General features: G+C 40.2%; 1 protein-coding gene across 1 annotated transcript in view; it reads left to right on the forward strand.

Annotated features, from left to right (window-relative positions):
- The first annotated feature begins 2,884 nt into the window (after nt 1-2,884).
- The window catches only part of FAM13A (family with sequence similarity 13 member A), a 250,247-nt gene continuing 231,618 nt past the window's right edge, over nt 2,885-21,513 (forward strand). The window contains exons 1-2 of the mRNA XM_081109434.1: nt 2,885-2,926; nt 15,089-15,278. Coding sequence (XP_080965560.1) covers nt 2,900-2,926; nt 15,089-15,278 — 217 coding nt within the window. The 5' untranslated portion in view covers nt 2,885-2,899. The remainder of the gene's footprint in view (nt 2,927-15,088; nt 15,279-21,513) is intronic.

A 21,513-nucleotide genomic window follows, 5' to 3' on the forward strand; every position in this document is an offset into this window, starting at 1 on the left:
GCCGGCCGGCCCCACTCCCTGGTTGAACTCCTGGTCAAACTCCCAGTTGAGGGGACAATTTGCATGTTAGCCCTTTATTAATATAGGATTATATAGGATCCTATATAATAAAAGGGTAATATGCAAAGTGACCCTAACAGCAGAACAACTGGGAATGATTGGTCACTATGACACACACTGACCACCAGGGGGCAGACGCTCAATGCAGGAGCTGCCCCCTGGTGGTCAGGGTGCTCTCACATGGGAGGAGCTCTGCTCAGCCACAGCCAGGCTGCCAGCTGCCAGCACAGCGGTGGTGGCAGGAGCCTCTCCTGCCTCCTCAGCAGCTTTAAGGATGTCCAACTGCAGCTTAGGCCTGTTCCCCGCTGGCAAGTGGACATCCCCCAAGGGCTGCCGGGCTGCCAGAGGGATGTCTGACTGCCAGCTTAGGCCCGATACCCTGGGGAGCGGGCCTAAGCCAGCAGGTGGACATTCCCTGATGGGTCCCAGACTGCGAGAGGGCACAGGCCGGGCTGAGAAACCCCCCCGAGTGCACAAATTTTTGTGCAACAGGCCTCTAGTATTATTATAATACAGAGAAATACTTTTAAAATGAGAAATATTTTCATTAAGAAATATTAAGTATTTTATAAAATACTCGAACTTGGGTAGGGTGGGTTGTAGAGGATAAACTGCCAGAGTTAGTGTATGTCGGGCCTGAGCCAGGTTCCTATTCCCTATGACCCAGAGCTTTCACATTCAGGAGTCTCTATTAGAAAATATCAGGATAAGGGCAAAGCGTTACTAACTAAACACAAAAAAATCATAAACCGTGTAAATGTCTAAAAATGGGAGGATGGCCCTAGCCAGTTTGGCTCAATGTGTAAAGCATCAGCCTATGGGCTTAAGGGGTCCCGGGTTCGATTCCGGTCAAAGGCACATGCCCAGTATGGGGCGTGCAGGAAGCAGCCAATCAATGATTCTCTCTCATCATTGATGTTTCTGTCTCTCTCTCCCTCTCCCTTCCTCTCTGAAATCATAAAATATATTAAAAAAAAAATAAAAATGGGGGAATGACGAAAGAATGCAATATTACATGTGATTGAAATTGTTTATAGCATTTAACAGTATGTGAGCATGCCTCTGATACAATGTGAAGTGCAAAAAAGTTAGGATAGAAAATTATTAGAAATTGTTTTTTTTTTTAAAGTATAGAAAAGAGACTGGGCGTAGATACGTTAAATGTTACTGGCTGTCCTCAGTTATTCTTCACTACTTTCATCTTTGCTCCTTTATTAGCACCATTCCATTTACTAATCAAAAAGATGTATTTACTTACTTTTGTTAACTTATTTTTATTCCTTCTTTTCCCATTGAATAATTCATGAGAAAAGGTATCATGCCTTTCTTATCATTTTCTGTACATGACATAGCATAGTGCCTGCCCCAGTGTAGGTAATAAATAAATACTGATTGGATGATTGTCTTTAGGTGACCTAACCTTTAGGATTTTACTTTTCATCGTGGACTGGCAATACTTATATAATCAGAAAAAGAAGACAAAATTTTAAAGTATTTGAAAAAGGTTGTTTTATGATCATTTTCTTTACTAATCAGAGTAGTTTTCTAATGGGTGAATAGGAAACAGAAGTGATAAAATCTGTATTAAGGTAAAAGTAGAAAATTTACATTTTTTCTTTTTAATTTTATTTTTTCCATCACCATTTATCCCCCTTATACTACTTCTTCCACCTCCACCCACCTCCTACTCTTATTTTTTTTTAATGTTTTTACTGATTTTTAGAGAGAGAGGACAGGACGGCAGAGAGAGAGACAGAGAGAAATATCAATGTGAGAGAAAAACATCCATCAATTGCCTTCCACTCCCACTACCATCACCACCATTGGGGATTCAGCCTGCAACCTGGGCATGAGCCCTGACCAGGAATCAAACCGGCAACCTTTCAGTGCACTGATGACACTCAGCCAACTGAGCCACATTGGACAGGGCCACCCCCTACATTTTTTGTCCAAAAAATAATACAGTTTCCTTCTGGCTAATATGAAATGGATATTTTAGCTACTAGTTCAAATATTTAGAACTTATAAAATCTGTCATATTTTCTATGACGCAGCCTATGGAGTAGGAAGCTCCTGGAAGAGGCCAGTTTTCCAGCCTAAATCACATACATAGAATTATGGATGTCTAGAAGCATGTTGTTTTATGCTTATCACTGGTACACGTGAATAAGATTATTGAAAGTAATTAGAAGTAGTAAAGTAACAGCTACACAAAATAGAGTATTTTCACGAAGGACAAGTCTTAACAGAATAGAGTGGAGGGAAGATTTTGATAGAATTTCACTGGTTTCTAGGGGGCCACAGAAGTGAAATCTGCCTCCAAAAAGTAAGGAATATGCCTGCAGATGGAAACCTGAGTGTAAATGTGTGAATTTTTCTTAGAAATGAGTTGCAACAGGGAAGCAAGTTGGTGTTTTCGCTTTCTGCACTGTTAGTTCTGTTAATGAATACCACTAGCTAATCAGCATTCACTGGCAATTGATGTGACTTCCTTACAAAAGGAAAAAGCCTGTCTGGGTGGCATCTAACAAGTCAGGTTTTAGAAAAGATGTCAGGACTTAAGACTCATGTCACATGACTCCCTGTCCTTGCCAATACTACAGGCTGTGGATCAAATTTCAACTGCAGGCAGTCCTCCCAGCCATGTGGGTTTAACCGAAAGAGAAGCACAGCCACACTTCCGAAAATGTTAGGAGCTGCTCTGCGCCTCCGGTGGGGCCTCCGGATTGGAAGCTGGTTTTCAAATCAAAGCATCTCCACTGGGTGGAACTTCAGTATTTTGCTGTCATTTTGATGTTTGCATCTGGGCTTCATCTGTCCTACCAGCCACTCTGCGAGGATGGGGGCAGGAGCTCTCGCCATCTGTGTGAGTACAGGCCGCCCCTGTCTTCCCTGGGCCCGCCAGGCGCTGGAGAGGCCTCTGCCCTCCTGGTTTTGTTGAGATGTTTGTGTGGCTTTGTTTTCCTTCGTAGGAGGTGGGGGCAGATCTGTTGCTTAAATTCCTATCTATTATGCAGTATTTGGGGGCATTAGGCATTCTTGTCCACTTTCCCTTTCCAAAAAAGGTGAAAGAAATTGCACGCTGAGTTTATTCGGTGAAGTCAGCTTGATGTAAGGTAGAGCACTTTCAAGCGTTTTAGGCTTTCTTGTCCTGAAAGAGTTAAATATGAATTCTCAGTTGTAGTTAAGGGAAAAATCTTGTGGCTAGATTGAGAAAGAATTAAACATTATTACCTCGGAGGATGTGTACGACATCTTTGTATTCACTTTCTTGTTTTCATTTAGTAATTCTGGAATTTCTGTTTCAGCATGGTTGCTGAAAGTGGTGGTAAAAAGCTTGGTTGAGTAAATGTGACTCTGTAATCAATTGGGAAACTTCTAGTTGCTATACTACAGTAGCAGCAACAAGTAACACTGATAAAAAAAAAAAATGCATGGGGGAAAATGTGTATATTTCTATGGCTAAAATGCATGAATCCCCAAAGCAATTCTGTTGGTGTATACACTCAATCTTTCGCAATAACCAAGTATTGTTAATTATGATTTACAGAATGCTATCATTAAAATTTTTATTTTGATATGTGAAAAGTGCATAAATAGTTGTATTTTATATTTCAAGTTGGTGGCGTATGGGGGGAGGAGCATTTTGTTCCTTCGAGGTACTATGTGAGAAATATCTTACTCTTTATTGTCACCTTAACTGCTCCCTGTGTTTCATCACAATTAGGTCAAATCCTTTTTTAAAAAAATTTTCAGAAAGACCTGCAAATTGTTGTAGGTTGTGATGACATCCTAAAATATCCAGAAATATCCAGGCAATTTGACGCATAGGCCCTGAATGGTCACCAGATGGTGCACCAGCCCCACAGATTGAATTTTCTCAGTAAACTGCGCAGTGTGACTCCTTCATGCTTAGAACTTTTCAAACTTCCTTTTCGCTCTGAGGCTCTTAGTATCCAGCTGGTTATCTCTATATCACTTCAAAGAGTTCCCTTCAAAATCTGATTTTTTTTTTTAATTTTTTTTGCGTATAGGTAAAATAACAGCTTTTACTATGGACACTGGTCTGCATTTTTCCAGTTTTGTAAAAGAAACACAAAAGGACCAGAAATGTGTAGAGTGAGGCAGCAGATTGACCTTTTGTCATGAGATCGATTGGCAGTCGTTTCTGATTGTCTGATTGGATCCTTCCTTCTTGCCCTGCTGCATACATTGCTCTTACCTTCACTGTGATGCAGACTGACCCGTGTATGAAATTCCATCTATCCATTCCTTTCTATCCAAAGCATGTACAAAATTTCACTTAAGGTTGACATAAAAGTCATGCTGTTTAAAAGATTATTCACTCTGATATGATTTATATGAGTGTTTTACTGTAGGAGGAATTGTAACATAGTATTCCTGCAATAAAGATAGATAATAAAAAAGACTTTCAAAAAAATGTTTGAGGCAGCAAAGTGAGAAGTCACATGTATATATGCAAGCATATGGGCTCCTACATTTTTCTTAGTTTGGGACTTTCTACGTGGTAAACATATCTCCTGTGTAGCAGCTTCTCTGGTACCTGCTGCTGACGACAGTCTCAGACAAAATAGTAGAGTACCAAATATTTGTGGAGTGTGTGTGGATATGTGTGTACATGCATGGATTTTTGAAGTGGGACACAGACTGGTTTAAAGATATTCATTTCCTATATCCATTGAGGAACCAACTTTCTCTTCCACATTTGTTTTCCTCAATCCCACATTGGTAATGCTGTTAGTGAAACTATAGTGTGTCCCCAACTTTACTTATATTTGCTACTCAGATGTACAAAGAAGAGGCAGGTTCTTTACCAGGTAATATCTTTTTTCTCTAGGAACTTTACCACATTCTGAGGAAATCGACAGTCATATCTCATTTTATTGCACTTTATTGTGCTTCACAGATGTGGCTTTTTTTTTTCTTTAATGGAAGGCAAGACCCTCCAGCAGCAAAGAGACTGCCTTGCTTTATTGTGATACTCACTTTATTGTGATGGTTGCGAACAGTACCCGCAGTATCCCTGAGGTGTGCCTGTATTTCATCTTTGGGAGTGACTGTTATTCTTTTTAAAAAATATATTTTTTTTTTATTGATTTTTTTACAGAGAGGAAGGGAGAGAGATAGAGAGTTAGGAACATCAATGAGAGCGAAACATTAATCAGCTGCCTCCTGCACACCCCCTACTGGGGATGTGCCCACAACCAAGGTACATGCCCTTGACCGGAATTGAATCTGGGACCCTTCAGTCCACAGGCCGACGCTCTATCCACTGAGCCAAACCAGTTAGGGCATATTTCTTCTTTATCTGTCTTAAAATCTGTCTCCAGATAACCACCATTCGCGCTCTGGTTATGTCCTCTGAACCACGTGGCAGCTCTTCTAAAATCTAGAAATGTTTCAACCCCTAGTGTTCCCTTTTGAGTTTGTTTCTTCCTCTCATAACATGGTTACACTTTTTAAATTAAATTAAAATTTTAATTTAAAACATTTTAAATTTCTCTGTTGCTACCAAAAGGATGATTTTCTTAAATATCCTTTGCCCACCTCTCCTTTTCCCCTCAATAGGTAATCTGGGTCAGGAGGGCTCCAATGTTTTTTCTCCATAAACTTGCCCTCCAAGGTAATGCACTCACTATTAGGTGTTGCTTTTGTTTTGTTTTTTAATATATTTTTATTGATTTCAGAGAGGAAGGGAGGAGAGATAGAAACATCAGTGATGAGAGAGAATCATTAATTGGCTGCCTCTTGCACACCTCCGACTGGGGATTGAGCCCGAAACCCAGGCATGTGCCCTGACCGGGACCCGAACCAAGACCTCCTGGTTCCTAGGTCCACGCTCAACCACTGAGCCAGCCAGCCAGTCCGGCAGGGTGTTTTCTTTCTCCTGGTTCTTCCTGGTATCTGCTCCTTTAGTCTTTTCTGAACCTTCTTTCTCCTCTTCCTCTAAGCAAGTGAACCCTGTTCAGCTCCCTCAAAGTGTACTCTGTCTATAAGGTAATACATATTTGTAAGAGATTTTAAAGACCTTCCACTGCTGGGCGCCTGCTGGTCCTGTGCGGACTCCTTCTATTGCTGGTGCGGTGTCTGCCGTGAGCTTCCTCCCCATTTTCACTCTCAGCAGCACTTACAACTGGAGCGTACAGTATTTCTGTTACTTTTCTTCTCTTCACCCTCTTCTTAATCTGTATGGTTTCAGAGGAAGTGATAAAATTCACCAGATTTTTATTGGGTCTGTTTTTAATAGTTTCCTCAACATTTCAATAGTACAAAATAACATAAGGACTTTTCTCTTTTTTTTCTAATGTATTTTATTGATTTCAGAGGGGAAGGGAGATGGAGAGATAGAAACATCAATAAGAGAGAATCATTGACCCGCTCCCTGCTGCACACCCCACACTGGGGATCGAGCTGGCAACGCAGGCATGTGCCCTGACCAGGAATCGAACTGTGATCTCCTGGTTCATAGGTTGATGCTCAACCATTGAGCCACACTGGCTGGACTTTACTTTTTAATCATTTTAATCTGAGTTGTAGAAATTAGTTGGACTTGTTTGTAAGTGCACTACAGGTGATCCAATATGTTTTTAAGTATATATTTGCATAGAGAAATCAGTATCTTAAAAATTGTATTTCATTAAAACCTAACTTTTCAATGAATGTTTAAAGATTCTCAGATCTTAATTTTTCAAAACCTCTTTTGAGATTGATTTTTTAAATTGAGGTATAATTGACACACATTGTATTACTTTCAGGTGTACAATATAATGATTTGATATTGTATATGTTGCAAAGTGGTCACCACAACAGGTGTAGTTAACATCTCTGTACCGTACCTAGTTACAGTTTTTTCCGGTGATGAAAACTTTTAATTTACTCTTAGCAACTTTCAAATATGCAACACAGTATTAACTGTAGTCACCATGCTCTACATTCATCCCGTGACTTATTTTATAATTGGGAATTTGTACCTTTGACCCCCTTCACCCATTTTTACTCCCATTCTCGGCCACTGGCCATCACCAATCTGTTCTGTATCTATGAGCTTGATATTTTATTAGATTCCACATGTAATTGAGATCATGGCGTATTTATCTTTTCACTTAGCAGAATGCTCTTAAGGTCCATTGAGGTTGTCACAGATGGTAAGATTTCATTTGTTCTTATGGCTAAATAACATTCCATTACACACACACACACACTCATACACCCACCCATGGTGGGCAACAGTAGGTTGACAGCTGTGAGTTTGCCAAACACAGTTTATTCTTGTATTATTATTTATTAATTATTGTATTATTTTCCATATGAACTACTGCAAACCTACATTTGCCCCCTACCTCCACCCACACATACCACATTTTCTTTATCCATTCAACCATTGATGGGCACTTATTTTCATGATTACACCCAGATGTCAGTTGTAGGAGTGAATTTTTTCCCTTACAAGTAGTATGTGATCTTTGATGCTGTGAAAATCCTGTCCAACCACAACCTTTCACCTGATATTTTGGTATTCACTGATAATCCTTGATGGAATCATTTGTGACATGATTTATGGAAAGTGGTGATTTTCTGATTTTCCATTCTTTGTTTAGCTGTGGCATGCTACTGTAAAGAGGAACTTTAGTTTTGAACCCCTTTCTCTCACTGTTCGTAGTATCACTGGATTCAGGTATTTTTATTTACATAATATGTTATAATCAATTTCAGTTGTTACGCTCGGTGCTCCAGATGTCCCAAATTTGGCCGGTAGGAGCCCGTTTAAGCTGGCCCACAGGTCTTTTTTACACACCCCATTAGTCCTTGAGTGTTACATTGCTTTCTGGAACCAGATGTCTTTAGTGCTTTCCTTGCACCCCTTTTATTTGGTGGTGGAATGGCTTTCTATTTCACACACTCCTGGTTAGACTTACGAGTCCGAGCCCAGTTCCAATGAATTTTAAAGCACACACTAAATTTAACCAGCGATGTAATCTGTCCTTCAAAGTACCTTAAATTCGTGGTACTTAAATTCTTGGAGGATTGCCTTAAGGAAACACAGACGATTGGTTTCAGTAGTGTCAAATCGATTTTGTATTAGGCTGTGCAAACAGGGCTGCATGTCGTGCTGTGCCCCTTGGGCCCTCCTAGAACCACCAACACTGAAGGTTTTGGAAATGCAGTGGTATGTCATGGTTGAGAGGCACTGGAGCCCGAGCACCCGAGGGTTACATTCTAGATCTAGAAATTTCTAGTCCTGTCAACGTAGGCAAGTTTTCTTTTCTTTGTACCTTAGCTTTCCTGTCGCACTGGGAATAGTAAGTGTGCCTACTGATAAGGTTGTTTGAACATTTAGAGATGATAAATTTAAAGCGCTTGTAACGGAGTCTTGCACAAAGTCAGCACTCAGTGAACGTTAACTGTTATAAAACTTCCAGGCTTCTGCAATTCACTGTTTATTAGATGGATAGAAGTATTCCCTATTCAGGTTGGAATATCAGAAATCTTGATGTTGCTTCTGAGCATATCTTACTTTATCTTAAGGAGACCAAGAAACAAGTAAATAGCCTTCCTTCGCTACAAGAGGAAGAATTTGGTTTCTCAGTTCTAGCAAGGCCGCTGGACTCCCCAGCAAATGCTTTTGGATTCTCCCCCCCTTCCTGCTTGGAGTCACTTGGAGCACGGGCCTCTGCCCTCAGATTGCCTGCGAGTGGCTCCTGGCTACACCGCATCCTTGATGCAACCTGGAGCACATTTCTTGGCTCCTCTGTGCCTTTGTAAAATGGAGATCACAAAGGTACCTTCCCTTCCTAGTGTTTATTAGATCTAATGAGTGAAAGCATCTGAAGTATCTGCAGCTGTGAATGTCGTAGTCAGTAAACACTCCATAAAAGTCGCCATTGCTACCATTCTGATTTTCTTTTTTCTAAAGCTCTGGATTTTTATCTGCTTGATTATTCTTTTTTTATTTTTTTATTTCAGAGAGGAAGGGAGAGGGAGAGAGAGACAGAAACATCAATGATGAGAGAGAATCATTGATTGGCTGCCTCCTGGCATGCCCCACACTGGGGATCAAGCCCTCAACCCAGGCATGTGCCATTGGCCAGAATCGAACCCGGGACCCTTCAGTCCGCAGGCCGACACTCTACTCACTGAACCAAACTGGCTAGGGCTTTTTTTTTTTTTTTTTGAAGAACTACTTTAGATACCAGAACTGGTGAGCAGGAATTTTTCCCAGGGTCTTGTCTCATGGAATCCAAGAATGAAGCCTCAGACCAGAGGCATTCAAACAAGGCAGGAGTTTATTGCAAACAAACACAGGTTCCCGCTTAGGAGGGAAAGTCAAATGGGTTGCCCCCCCCCAAAGCATTCTGCTCTTCCCTTTATACTGGCTAAAGGGCCACTCTTGGTCTGTCTGGGCTGTGCCGTTCTCTGATTGGTTCCTGGCCTTTTTGTAACATTTTGTTTTGTACTTGCAAGAAAAACATCCTTGTTTCAAAACACCCTGTTTTTCTGCTATCCATCCTGTTTTTCTGCCTATCCTGTTTGATGCAAAACACATTTTTTGTTGGTTTCAGCTAGCTCCACCATTCCTCCTCGACCCACCCCTTTCCCTATCTACCTAATTCAATTGCTCTTTAACTCCTTTCACTTTCATCAATAGGTGTGTCGCCATTGCTGGAATCATTTGTGACATGATTTATGGAAAGTGGTGATTTTCTGATTCTCCATTCTTTGTTTAGCTGTGGCATGCTACTGTAAAGAGGAACTTTAGTTTTGAACCCCTTTTTCTCACTGTTCGTGCCGTTCTCTGTGTGTGTTACTGAACAGAAATAGAGTGGATCGCCACATGGAAGGCACAGCTGGAGAACCTGGGTCAGAAAGGGCAGCTAAAGGACCATAGCAACACCAGTGATGCAGGTGGCAAGAGTTAATTTAATGCTTAGTTACTGCAACCATCCTGTGAGCACTGTAGTTGGAGTCAGTTAGCTCCAACCAGTTTTCTGGCCTTGTGCTAGTCCACTCAAGATTCAGTGGCCTTGCCTGGCTGGTGAGGTTCAGTGGTTGAGCTTCCACCCATGAACCAAGAGGTTCCTGGTTCGATTCCCAGTCAGGGTACCTGCCCAGTTGCAGGCTTGATCCCCAGTTGGGGGCTTGCAGGAGGCAGTCCATCAATGTGTCTCTCTCATTGATGTTTCTCTCTCTCTCTCTCTAAAATCAATAAAAATATATTTTTTAAAATAAATAAAGATTCAGTGGCCTGCAGGAGAAGGGGTCTGATTGGCCAAAGGCAGGATGGTCGTTTTGAGTGGCAGTCTCATCAAAGCTGCTCACGACAAGGGTGGAGTCAATCCCCAAAAAGCAGTAAGGATTTATTACTGGAAAAAAAGTGGCTTGGAGACTGGGTGGTCCCAAATCATCAAATACTTGTACAGTGATAGTGCATGCATTATCTTAGCTTTCTAAATGATTTTTGATTAAAAAAATAAAGGCATGAGTGACATCATCTGATATTTATCTTCCTCCGACTGGCTTATTTTGCTTACATAATGCTCTCCAGGTCCATCCATGCTGTTGCAAATGGTAGGAGTTCCTTCCTTTTTATGGCAGTGTAGTATTCCATTGTGTAGATGTACCACTGTTTTTTAATCCACTCATCTGCTGATGGGCACTTAGGCTGTTTCCAAATCTTAGCTATTGTAAATTGTGCTGCTATGAACATGGGGTGCATATATCCTTTCTGATTGGTGTTTCTAGTTTCTTGGGATATATTCCTAGAAATGGGATCACTGGATCAAATGGGAGTTCCATTTTTAGTTTTTTTTGAGGAAACTCCATACTGTTCTCCACAGTGGCTGCACCAGTCTTCATTCCCACTAGCAGTGCACAAGGGTTCCTTTTTCTCCATATCCTTGCCAGCACCTGTCATTTGTTGATTTGTTGATGATAGCCATTGTGACAGGTGTGAGATGGTACCTCATTGTTGTTTTGATTTGCATCTCTCGGTTGATTAGTGACTTTGAGCATGTTTTCATTTGTCACTTGGCCTTCCTTATATCCTCTTTTGAAAAGTGTCTATTTAGGTCCGTTGCCCGTTTTTTGATTGGGTTGTTTATCTTCCTTTTGTTAAGTTGTATGAGTTCCCTGTAAATGTTGGAGATTAAACCCTTATCAGAGATATCATTGGCTAATATGTTCTCCCATGCAGTGGGCTTTCTTGTTGTTTTGTAGATGGTTTCTTTTGCTGTGCAGAAGCTTTTTATTTTGATGTAGTCCCATCTGTTTATTTTCTCCTTAGTTTCCATTGCCCTAGGAGCTGTGTTGGTGAAGATATTGCTTTGGCATATGTCTGAGATTTTGATGCCTGTGGATTCCTCTAATTTTATGGTTTCCCATCTTATGTTTAAGTCCTTTTCATTTTCAGTTTATTTTTGTGTATGGTGTAAGTTGCTGGTCTAGTTTCATTTTTTTGGATATATCCAATTTTCCCAACACCATTTATTGAAGAAACTATCTTGACTCCATTGTATGCTCTTGCCTCCTTTGTCAAATATTAATTGAGTATAGTGGTTTGGGTCGATTTCTGGGTTCTCTATTCCATTGGTCTATATATCTGTTCTTGTCCCAGTACCAGCCACTTTTGAGAACAGTGGCTTTGTAATACAGCTTGATATCTAATATTGAGATCCCACCTACTTTGTTCTTCTTTCTCAGGATTGCTGCAGCTATTCGGGCTCTTTTTTTATTCCAGAAGAATTTTTGGAGAGTTCATTCTAGATCTGTGAAATATGTCGTTGGTATTTTAATGGGGATTGCATTGAATCTATAGATTGCTGTGTGTAGTATGGACATTTTAATGATGTTGATTCTGCCAATCCATGAACATGGTATGTTCTTCCATCTGTTTATGTCTTCCTCTATCTCTTTTTTTAGTGTCCTGTAGTTTTCTGAGTACAGGTCTTTTACCTTCTTAGTTAAGTTTATTCCTTGGTATATTAATTTTTATTTTATTTTTTTTGCTGCAATGGTAAATGGTATTGTTTTTTTTTAATCTCTCTTTCTGTAAGTTCACTATTTGTGTATAAAAATGCATAGATTTCTTGGCATTAATTTTGTATCCTGCTACATTGCCGAATTCATTTATTAAGTCTAATAATTTTTTGATGGAGTCTTTAGGGTTTTCTATGTACAGTATCATGTCATCTGCAAATAATGACAGTTTTACATCTTTTCCAATGTGAATACCTTTTATTTCCCTTTCTTGTCTAATTGCTATGGCTAGTACTTCCAGTGCTGTGTCGAACAGGACTGGTGAGAGTGGGCATCCCTGTCTTGTTCCTGTTCTTAGGGAAAATGGTTTAAGTTTTTGCCCATTGAGTATGATGTTGGCTGTGGGTTTGTCATATATAGCTTTTATTATGTTGAGGTATGATCATTCTATTCCCACCTTGCTGAGAGTTTTTATCAAGAAAGGGTGTTGGATTTTGTCAAATGCTTTTTCTGCATCAATTGATATGACTGTGATTTTTATCTCTCAATTTGTTTACGTGATGTATCATGTTTATTGATTTGCGGATATTGTACCATCCTTGCATCCCTAGGATAAATGTTACTTGGTCACGGTGTATGAGCTTTCTGATATAATGCTGGATGCGATTTGCTAGAATTTTGTTGAGGATTTTGGCATCTATGTTCATGAGGGATATTGAGCTGTAATTCTCTTTCTTTTTAGAGCGAGTGGTAGGAGAGGAGAGACAGAGAGAGACACACATTTATGTGAGACATCGATTGGTTGCCTCTGCATGCACTCCCTGACCAGGCCCGGGATCATTCCTGCAATGGAGGTGCATTCCCCTAACTAGAATCAAACCCAGGATCTTTCAGTCCTTGGGCCCATACTCTATCCACTGAACCATACCAGCTAGGGCTGTGAGCTGTTTTTAATTCTACATTTGAGACTAATATTCAAAGTTTCATTAATACTGATTACTTTTTGTCTACTTACTCACCAGATATACCTGATTGACTAAAATTTTCCATGTGGTCAGTTGAAGAAGATTAAAGTATTTTTAAACCCACAAGAAAAAATATTGTTAGCTGTTACAAATTTGGCTTGATTAATAAATGTACAATTTCCTTGATAACGGAGAAAATAGTTCTTACTCTACTACTGCTCTATAGTAGCTAACACTATCCCATATTTATAATATTAATATATACTAAATGAATATTGTAACTTTATATTTGTTTAATTTCCACAAGGGAAATCTGGCTTTCAAATATGACCTCTTAAAAGATGCAGATATTTCAAGGAAAGTTGGTCTGATTCTTCAGAGTGTAAGGTTCAAAATCAAATTGAGATTACAGGGAGCCAACTCAAAATCAGGGTTGTAGAATTAACTTTGTATAATGGTCTTGGGTCATAGATAGCATTTATCGTACTATCTATACTAATAATAGAGGGATATGCAAATTGTCCACGATGCCATCACAGTAACAGTAACGACCAGCAGGCTGCGTGGGGCAACCAAGCTGGCAGGGGGGTTAGTGAGGGACAACCAAACAACTGAACAGCAGGCTGCGTGGGGCAACCAGGCCAGCAGAGGGGGGCAGTTGAAGGCGACCAGGCCGGCACGGGGGGGACAGCTGGGGGTGACCAGGCCGGCGGGGGGGGGGGGGGGCAGTTAGGGGCAATCAGGCCAGCAGGCAGAGGCAGTTAGGGGTGATCAGGATGGCATGCAGGTGAGCAGTTAGGAACCAACGGTCCTGGATTGTGAGAGGGATCCTGGATTGGAGAGGGTGTAGGCTGGGCTGAGGGGAACTTCACCCCTCCCCCGTGATGCACAGCACAGATTTCATGCACCAGGCCTCTATTGTTACTATAATTATACACCAACTGCCCTATAACATTAATGTAAATCTAAATTAGGGAGAGGAACATGGACTTAGAATAGGATGAAACTTTTACTAGTTTTGTGACTTTTACCAAATTAACACTCTGATCTTTGCTTCCTCAACTCTAAAATGGAAGTAATATTTCTACTTTTAGAATGCCAGAGCTACATAATCTTTATAATACTTTCATTAGTTGCTACATTCATTCTTAAAAAGTGAGTTTCCTCCAATCTGCTATCTGTCCCCAAATAAAATTGTTTGCATTTTGCCATCTTTCTTCTCAGTGTGTAGACTTATAGATGCACATGCTTTTAAAAGATCACTTAGTTATATTAAACCATGTTAATATTTATCTCTTGTGACAGTTTTTTGGGGGACAAATTTCTATTAAGAGGAAAAAATACATTTGTATGAATTTGTGTGTGTGTTGGTAACTTGAATTAATTGAATGTAAATTGCATTTTATATTTATAATATGAACAGTCTTGCTGGAATTTTTAAAATTGTGAATACCTAAAATGATGCTGTTTCAGAGATGTGTCATTTTGAACCTCAAAGAGAATTGAGTTGATTTTATGTAACTTAAAATATTGCTGAGCTCTTCACAGGTATAATCAAGTCAGAGAAATAAATGTTTACTCCACATTTTTATATTTTATATACATATCTATCCTAACATTGCAAATTAAAGCTACCTTAAAATGACATCTAGATAAATTTTTGTCTTTAAAAAACTTCTATTATTTCAGGATCTGCATGAAGTTCCAATGTTCATATAAATGTTTTATTTACCTTTTAACCAGTCACAACCCTGTGTTACTGAGTAATATATGTATCTTAGATACTGCACTGTATTGCTCCCTCCCTTAGCTACAGTTATGTTATGGCTTTAGGTTTCTCATTATTTTTCACTCCTTTTAACCGTGATGTCAGTGGTAACACTGAGCCATTTGTAACACTGAGCAACACATGAGAGATGTTAGAGATTTTGAGTGGGAGTAAAAATAAGTGAAGACTATTGCTATATGTTTTCAAACACTTACATTTTAATTCAGGTGTTTGTGTTGTAACCATGCAACCTCCTGTGGTAAAAATGACTGACTGCTCTTTTTTCTTACGCTCTTTTAAGCAAAGTAAAGCTACAGTTCGGCTGAAAGAAGACATGAAGAAGATAGTGGCAGTGCCACTAAGTGAGCAGAAGAATTCTACCTATAAGAAGTTATTTGGCGTCAGTCTCCAAGACCTTCAACAGCAGGGACTCACTGTGAATGGCATTCCAGCTATAGTGGGGAATATAGTGGAGTACTTGACGAAGAATGGTAAGTCAAGTCTTGTTTTAACTATGGTTTCCACAGTTCTCACATAAAACATTAAGTAGTTACTATGAACAATCACTTTAATTATTGAGGTTTCTAGTTTGGAATGATTTCTAGTTTTAAGTGCTGAAATACACTGTTCTGATACTAATAGTTCAATTGATAGTCAATACATTTTAAAGGAAGAGAGAACTCTTGGTTTCTGTCAGCTGAGGTCAATCATGAATTCATTGGATACCTTGATTGCCTTCCTAAAAAAGTAGTATGTGTAGCCTACTCTGGGGTGTTACTTTTGAAGTGATAAAATTAAGCATGTAAAACCATTGAAGAGTAACATAGTACATTGCATGATAAAAAGATAAATTATATCTCTTCATTTTTTAGAGCTATTTTGCCTTATGGTTATAATTTTATTTAAAACCTGGATAATTTGAAAAAATTATTTCATGTTCCCTACATGCTTTCAAGCTACAGCAGTATGATAAGAGAATGGCCAACTATATAATAAATATCAATACACTCTAAAAGATTTGGGAGGGAAATATTCCAAGGGAGAACTTGGAATATTCATCATTTTCTATACTGAAAAGCCTTTCTATACTAAAACAAGACTAATTACAGAATAGAGTGTAAAATTTTGGAGGAGTTTTAAAAGTTAACTTGAAAGTTCAAAGAAATTCTGAACTTTTGCAGTTTGCTTCAGCCCCCATATCTTCCCATGATTACAAGGCCACTCCCCCTGCAAAGAAGAATCTTTCATTGCAAATGCTTGAGAAGCACCTTGCATTTGTTCCTCTATAACAGTGGTCCTCAACCTTGGCTGCACATTAGAATCACCTGGGAATCTTTTTAAAATCCTGATTTCTGAGCCTCATCCTCCAGAAATTCTGTTTTTGTTATGGGGTGGGGCCACTTCTTCCAGTGTACCATAGAAATCTTCCATTTTGTTTTTTTATTGTAGCTGTATTGCTTTTTATTTCCTCTTTATTCTCACATAAGTTGTTGATTTTCTCATCCATCTGCTTTATGAACTGTATGGCCCTTATTCTGAATTCTTTTTCTGACATATTGCATTCTTAAATTTCATTTAGTTCCTTTTTAAAAAGTGTCGTCTCCTTTTCTTTCCTTTGGGCATTGTTTCTTTGTCTCCCCATTTTTACTCTCTCTTTCTGGCCCTGGACTCCCTGCTTGGGGTCTGAGGGTTTGAAGCCCCTAGCAGTCCAATGGTCCTGGACTTGCTAGCCCCAGGGGCTGGGTCTTGCCTTGAGTTTCACACCTTTATTGCCTCAGCTCTGAATTGTACACCCTTCTCACATGGTTCTGGTCCCTCATTTATCCGCTTCTCAGGGTTGGCGAGGGCAGATACACAGTTCCTCTGGCGTACGACTCTCTGTGAAGCCTCTGGCATGCATTTTGCTGTGCAGACCCAGCTGCTAAGGCTGGATGGTACCCTAGGTCCCTCTGGCAGTGCACTTGGCAGTGTGGTCCTGTGACCTCTGGCTGAGCATACCAGGTCACACCAGCAGCTCTGACCCGGGCTGAGGGTAGGGTGTGCGCCAGGTGACAGCTCTGTCTGTGCTGGGTGCAGAGCACACACAGCCCAAAGGTTTTGTCTGGGCTGGGGCGTAGCACACACTGGGCTGAGGCTCTGTCTGTGTGGGGTGCGGGGTGCGTACCAGCCAAAAGGTCTGTCTGTGCCGGTGGTGGAGCGCGCTCTGCCTGTGCCGGTGGTGGAGCGCGCTCTGCCTGTGCCGGGGGCAGGGTGCTCGCCGGGCAAGGGCTCTGTCTGGGCAGGGGTGTAACACGCACCCGGCTGTGGTTCTGTATTGGGCACAGTCATGGAGTGGGGAATGGGGTACCCGTGGCTTGCACTCACAGCACGGGGACCTGAAGCACAGGATCCTGGGACACTGGGTCTGGGCTCTGGCTAGGAGGCACAGCTCAGCGGTCTCTCTGGTGCGCTCTCACTGCAGACATCTAGGACCCACGTCATGGTACTGCGATGCTCACTGTGGTGATTCCACGCGACTTATGGCTGGCAAGCAGCTCCTTGCACAGGTTCAGGGGTGCTGTCCGAGGTTGGTCTGGATGTTGGTGTTGCAGCACTCCTGGCCTCCGTTGCTCCCCTCTTCAAGATGGTGTGGGTTCTCTGTCAAAGCCAAGCCTCCCTGGGGGTGCCCACGGCAGCAGCTGGGATTCCCCTTTTAGAAGAGCTCTATCTGCCAGTCCCTGGGACTCCTGAGATATCTATCTGTCCCTCACTCACCCACACACACACCACACACATCCACAGACACCTCCCTCACTTCTTTACTGTGTCACACTCTCTTCCTCCCTGCAGTCCTGTGGGCCACCATGTTTGGGCTCTGATTCTTGCCCATCTTTTGCTGTCTACAAAGATTCAGTGACTTAAAAACATTTTTTGGCATATATGGAAATTTCTTTACACTTACATTTTATTATTTTCTTTAGCAATGTGGTTTATTCTTTTTTAGTGTGTCATTTCAAGCACTATGAGTGTTCTCATAGACCAGTTGTCGGCAAACTCATTAGTCAACAGAGCCAAATATCAATAGTACAACAATTGAAATTTCTTTTGAGAGCCAAATTTTTTAAACTTAAACTATATAGGTAGGTACATTGTTATTAACTTAATTAGGGTACTCCTAAGGCTTAGGAAGAGCCACACTCAAAAGGCCAAAGAGCCGCGTGTGGCTTGCGAGCCACAGTTTGATGACCATGGTCATAGACTAACTTTCTAGAAGTGGACTTCTGAGTCAAAGGATATGTGCATTTATATCTGACTCTAGAAGAGTTGAACCAGTTTATATTCACATCATTAAAATAAGAAAATTTGGGTAAAATTTGAATTAGAGATTGGTTTTCTTCTTCCCCTTAGCATGTTCTTAGTTACTCTCTAATAGGGTATATTCAGATAATTCACACTAAATGTTTTAGTGGGCAAAATCAGTCATTCTTAAGTAGGGATGTGAAATAGAATCACTAACCCCCTGGCAATGGGCAAGGAGACACCTGATTGGTGATGTTGCTCTTATATCAGTCAGGGGCAAAGCAGTTGTACAGTCCTTAGTTCATCCTAGCTTGATGCCTGTGTCAATGGCCAGAGCTGTTTCATGCCTGAGGCACATAAAAAAAAAATAAAGAAAGAGAATCACTAGTGGAATCTTTTGCGTGGGCAGTACCTCTGGTCTACTGAATCAGAATCTTGACTGGCAAGCTAGGGGAGGTTATCTACCCATCATTTCAAAAGGTTGTATAGTTCATTAATACTTAGACAACCAGGAACCCCTTATTGCATTTGAAATTATCATGTTAGTAAACCAAAGAGCCTATGTAACTTCGAAGGGTGGTATACGTTTGAGGGCAAGATACTTCTATTGGCTTTATTAATTATTTTGTAGCCTTTTTCAAGTCAGCAAGTATTGATTATACATTGGTGAGTAGGCACTCTATCAGGTATGGGATATAGGGAGATTAGTCATGGTAATTTAACCAATGGTAGATACTGTGGTCATAGTACGTTCTTTAATTAAATACAGACATGTAACAACTTGACACAAGGGCAACTCTTACTATAAAGGAATTTGGGACAGAAGAGGTTTATTAAGGCCTATATCAAACAAACTTTTTTACTTTAAAAAATACATTTTTCTTTTTTTTTAGATTCAAAGGAAAATCTTATGAGGTATATCATCTTTAGACTATTTTAAAATAACTAGTCTTGCTGACAGTGTTACTAGATGCCTTCTCTTTAGCATAAAGACACTGTATGATGACATTTTAAGTAGTGTAGGATTCTGCACTCACCACCAGATGTCAGGATATGCTTATATATTGTTATACTGTTTTCTGGGCCAAAGTGTTCCAATTAGGCAAATTCTGACTCCTGGCATGTTTAGTTTCTAATGATGATATAGTCACACTATTTTGTAATAAATATTTCAATACAAAAAAGTAGTTGTCAGTGGTGTAGATGTTAATTAGGTTGTATGATCATTATTAAATTGATGTTCCATGATGCTTAATCCATATCTCCTAAAATCAAATCTAACAAAATTTCAGAAATGTATGAGAATAATGCCACTAAGCCTTTTAGATACCTCATCCTTCTGAACATTTCAGTTGTAATTGTCATTTCCTAAAAATTTAGAGTAGGGAAATTTAGAGATTATTTAGTCTGGTAAGCCTTATATAGGCATTAGATATAACTTCAAAAGGGGTTTTAAAAAACTGTTTTGTCCTGTCCCCACCCTCCCTCCAGAGTGAATATAGCCATGATCAGGGATAAACTTCTCCTGCTTGAAAATTACTAAATATTCTAAGAGTTCTTTGGGTGAGAGATGCTCCTGAGGGAAGAGTTGTGCAAATAAATAGAATAGAGACAGAAAGGAATGGTTGAGAAGCATTTTAACTTAGATTCCTTCCATTTATAACTTATCTCCACTAGTAAGGTCTAGTGGGACCAGGAACCTTGTAAGCCAAAGCCAGTTCATGGAAGTGGGTGGTTATTTTGGAGTAACTGGAAGTATATTTACCTGAGGGAAGGGTCACAAAACCTTGTTGGAAGAGAAAACCTAAGGTCTGTGAAATCTGACCAAAGGGGCATTCGCTAGGCCAAAAATAAGCTTAGGAGCTGGGTAGATACAGGACTATGATGCAGAATTATAAATTTTCAAGATTTGGGCCTTGACCAGGAATTGGGTTCTCCTTTATTGAGTGCTCTGCTTGGTGCCAGTATACATTTCTGTGTTACAGGTGAAGCTTTGTGGAGTATAGGAAACAGACCTGGAAAGCTTAAAAATGACATGCTAAAGTCTTCCAATAGTAACTGATATTCTGCAGCACTAACTAATATGATGTGCCATTCCTTTTGTCTGATACTGAATAATAGATTATCCTCAAACATAGCAGAGTAAAACAACAATGTTTATTGCCTCACGGGAATAAACATTGGTCATGAATTCCAGCACAGCTGTTTCTTCTATCATAGGGTCTCTTCTAAAGCTGAAGTTGTGGTGTTGGCTGAAGCTACAGGCTTATCAGGACTTGACTGGGGAAATGTTCACTTCCAAGCTCATTTACATGGCTGTTGGCAGGATTCAGTTCCTTGTGGGCTGTAGACTTGAGGTTTTCAGGTCCTCCTCGCTGGCTATTGTCCAGAAACTGCCCTCAGTTCCTTGCCACGTGGACCTCTCCTTAAGGCAGCTAACAAAATAAATAGCAGCAATTCATCAGAGTGAGCAAGTAAGAAGAGCCAGAGAGAGAGAGAGAGAGAGAGAGAGAAAACACAAGCAAGCAAGATGGACACCGTAAGTCTTTATAACCTAAATTTAGAAATAAGATTAGAACCTAATCACATTGCTTTGCTACATTGTGTTGGTTAAAAGCAAATTACTAGGTCCAGCTCACACTCAAGGGGTGGAGATTACACATGGATGTGGATACCAAGTGGTGGGGATCATTGGAGTCATTTGAGAAGCTGCATACCACACAGAGTGACTGGTATCTCCTCTGATTATGCCTTGGCCATACTGGTTGTTAAATATTTTTAAAATCATCTCTGGTTTCACAAATTTTTGTAAAACTTGGAGCTAAAATTCATATCATCTTTTGAGATTTACGCTCTTCAGAGCAAAATAATCTGTATGTTAATACAAAAATATAAACATCTCACTAGACTTCAAATTCCATAAAGGTAATGGCAGTGTTTTTTCTTTCTAAGAGTTGATTTCTTTAGTACCTAACCTAGTGCAAAGTACTCATTAATACATAAAGGGTTCAGAAAATGTGTACGAAATTACAAAGAAATTAGCATCCTTTTTCTCCCCTCCACTCCACTCCCCTCCCCTCCCCTCAGTTATGTTTTGTTTTTTATTTTTGTAATACGAAGGGAGAAAGGCAAAGGAAAAGGATCCAACTACATCCCACAACAGCTTCTGAGGTTCATGTGGAATTATTTTGAAAAGACAATTTCAGGTCTGTTTCAGGAAAACTAAGTGGAAAGACCTTAAAATGAAAACTCCCATCTGTTTGTCACACAGGGATCCAATAAGAGATACAAAACAAACCTGTTTGGAAAATGCCCCTTTAACACAGGGGGCGGGCTCTAAAGATCCTTTTTCTTTAGAAAGAACAAGACAGAAAAAAATACCAGAGACAGGGAATATGGCGGCTGGCAGGATGGCAGTGAGGAAGTGAGTATGAGTGGTTGAGGGAG

The sequence above is a fragment of the Myotis nattereri genome, assembly GCF_964212035.1.
Source record: "Myotis nattereri genome assembly, chromosome: 1".
NCBI lineage: Eukaryota > Metazoa > Chordata > Mammalia > Chiroptera > Vespertilionidae > Myotis > Myotis nattereri.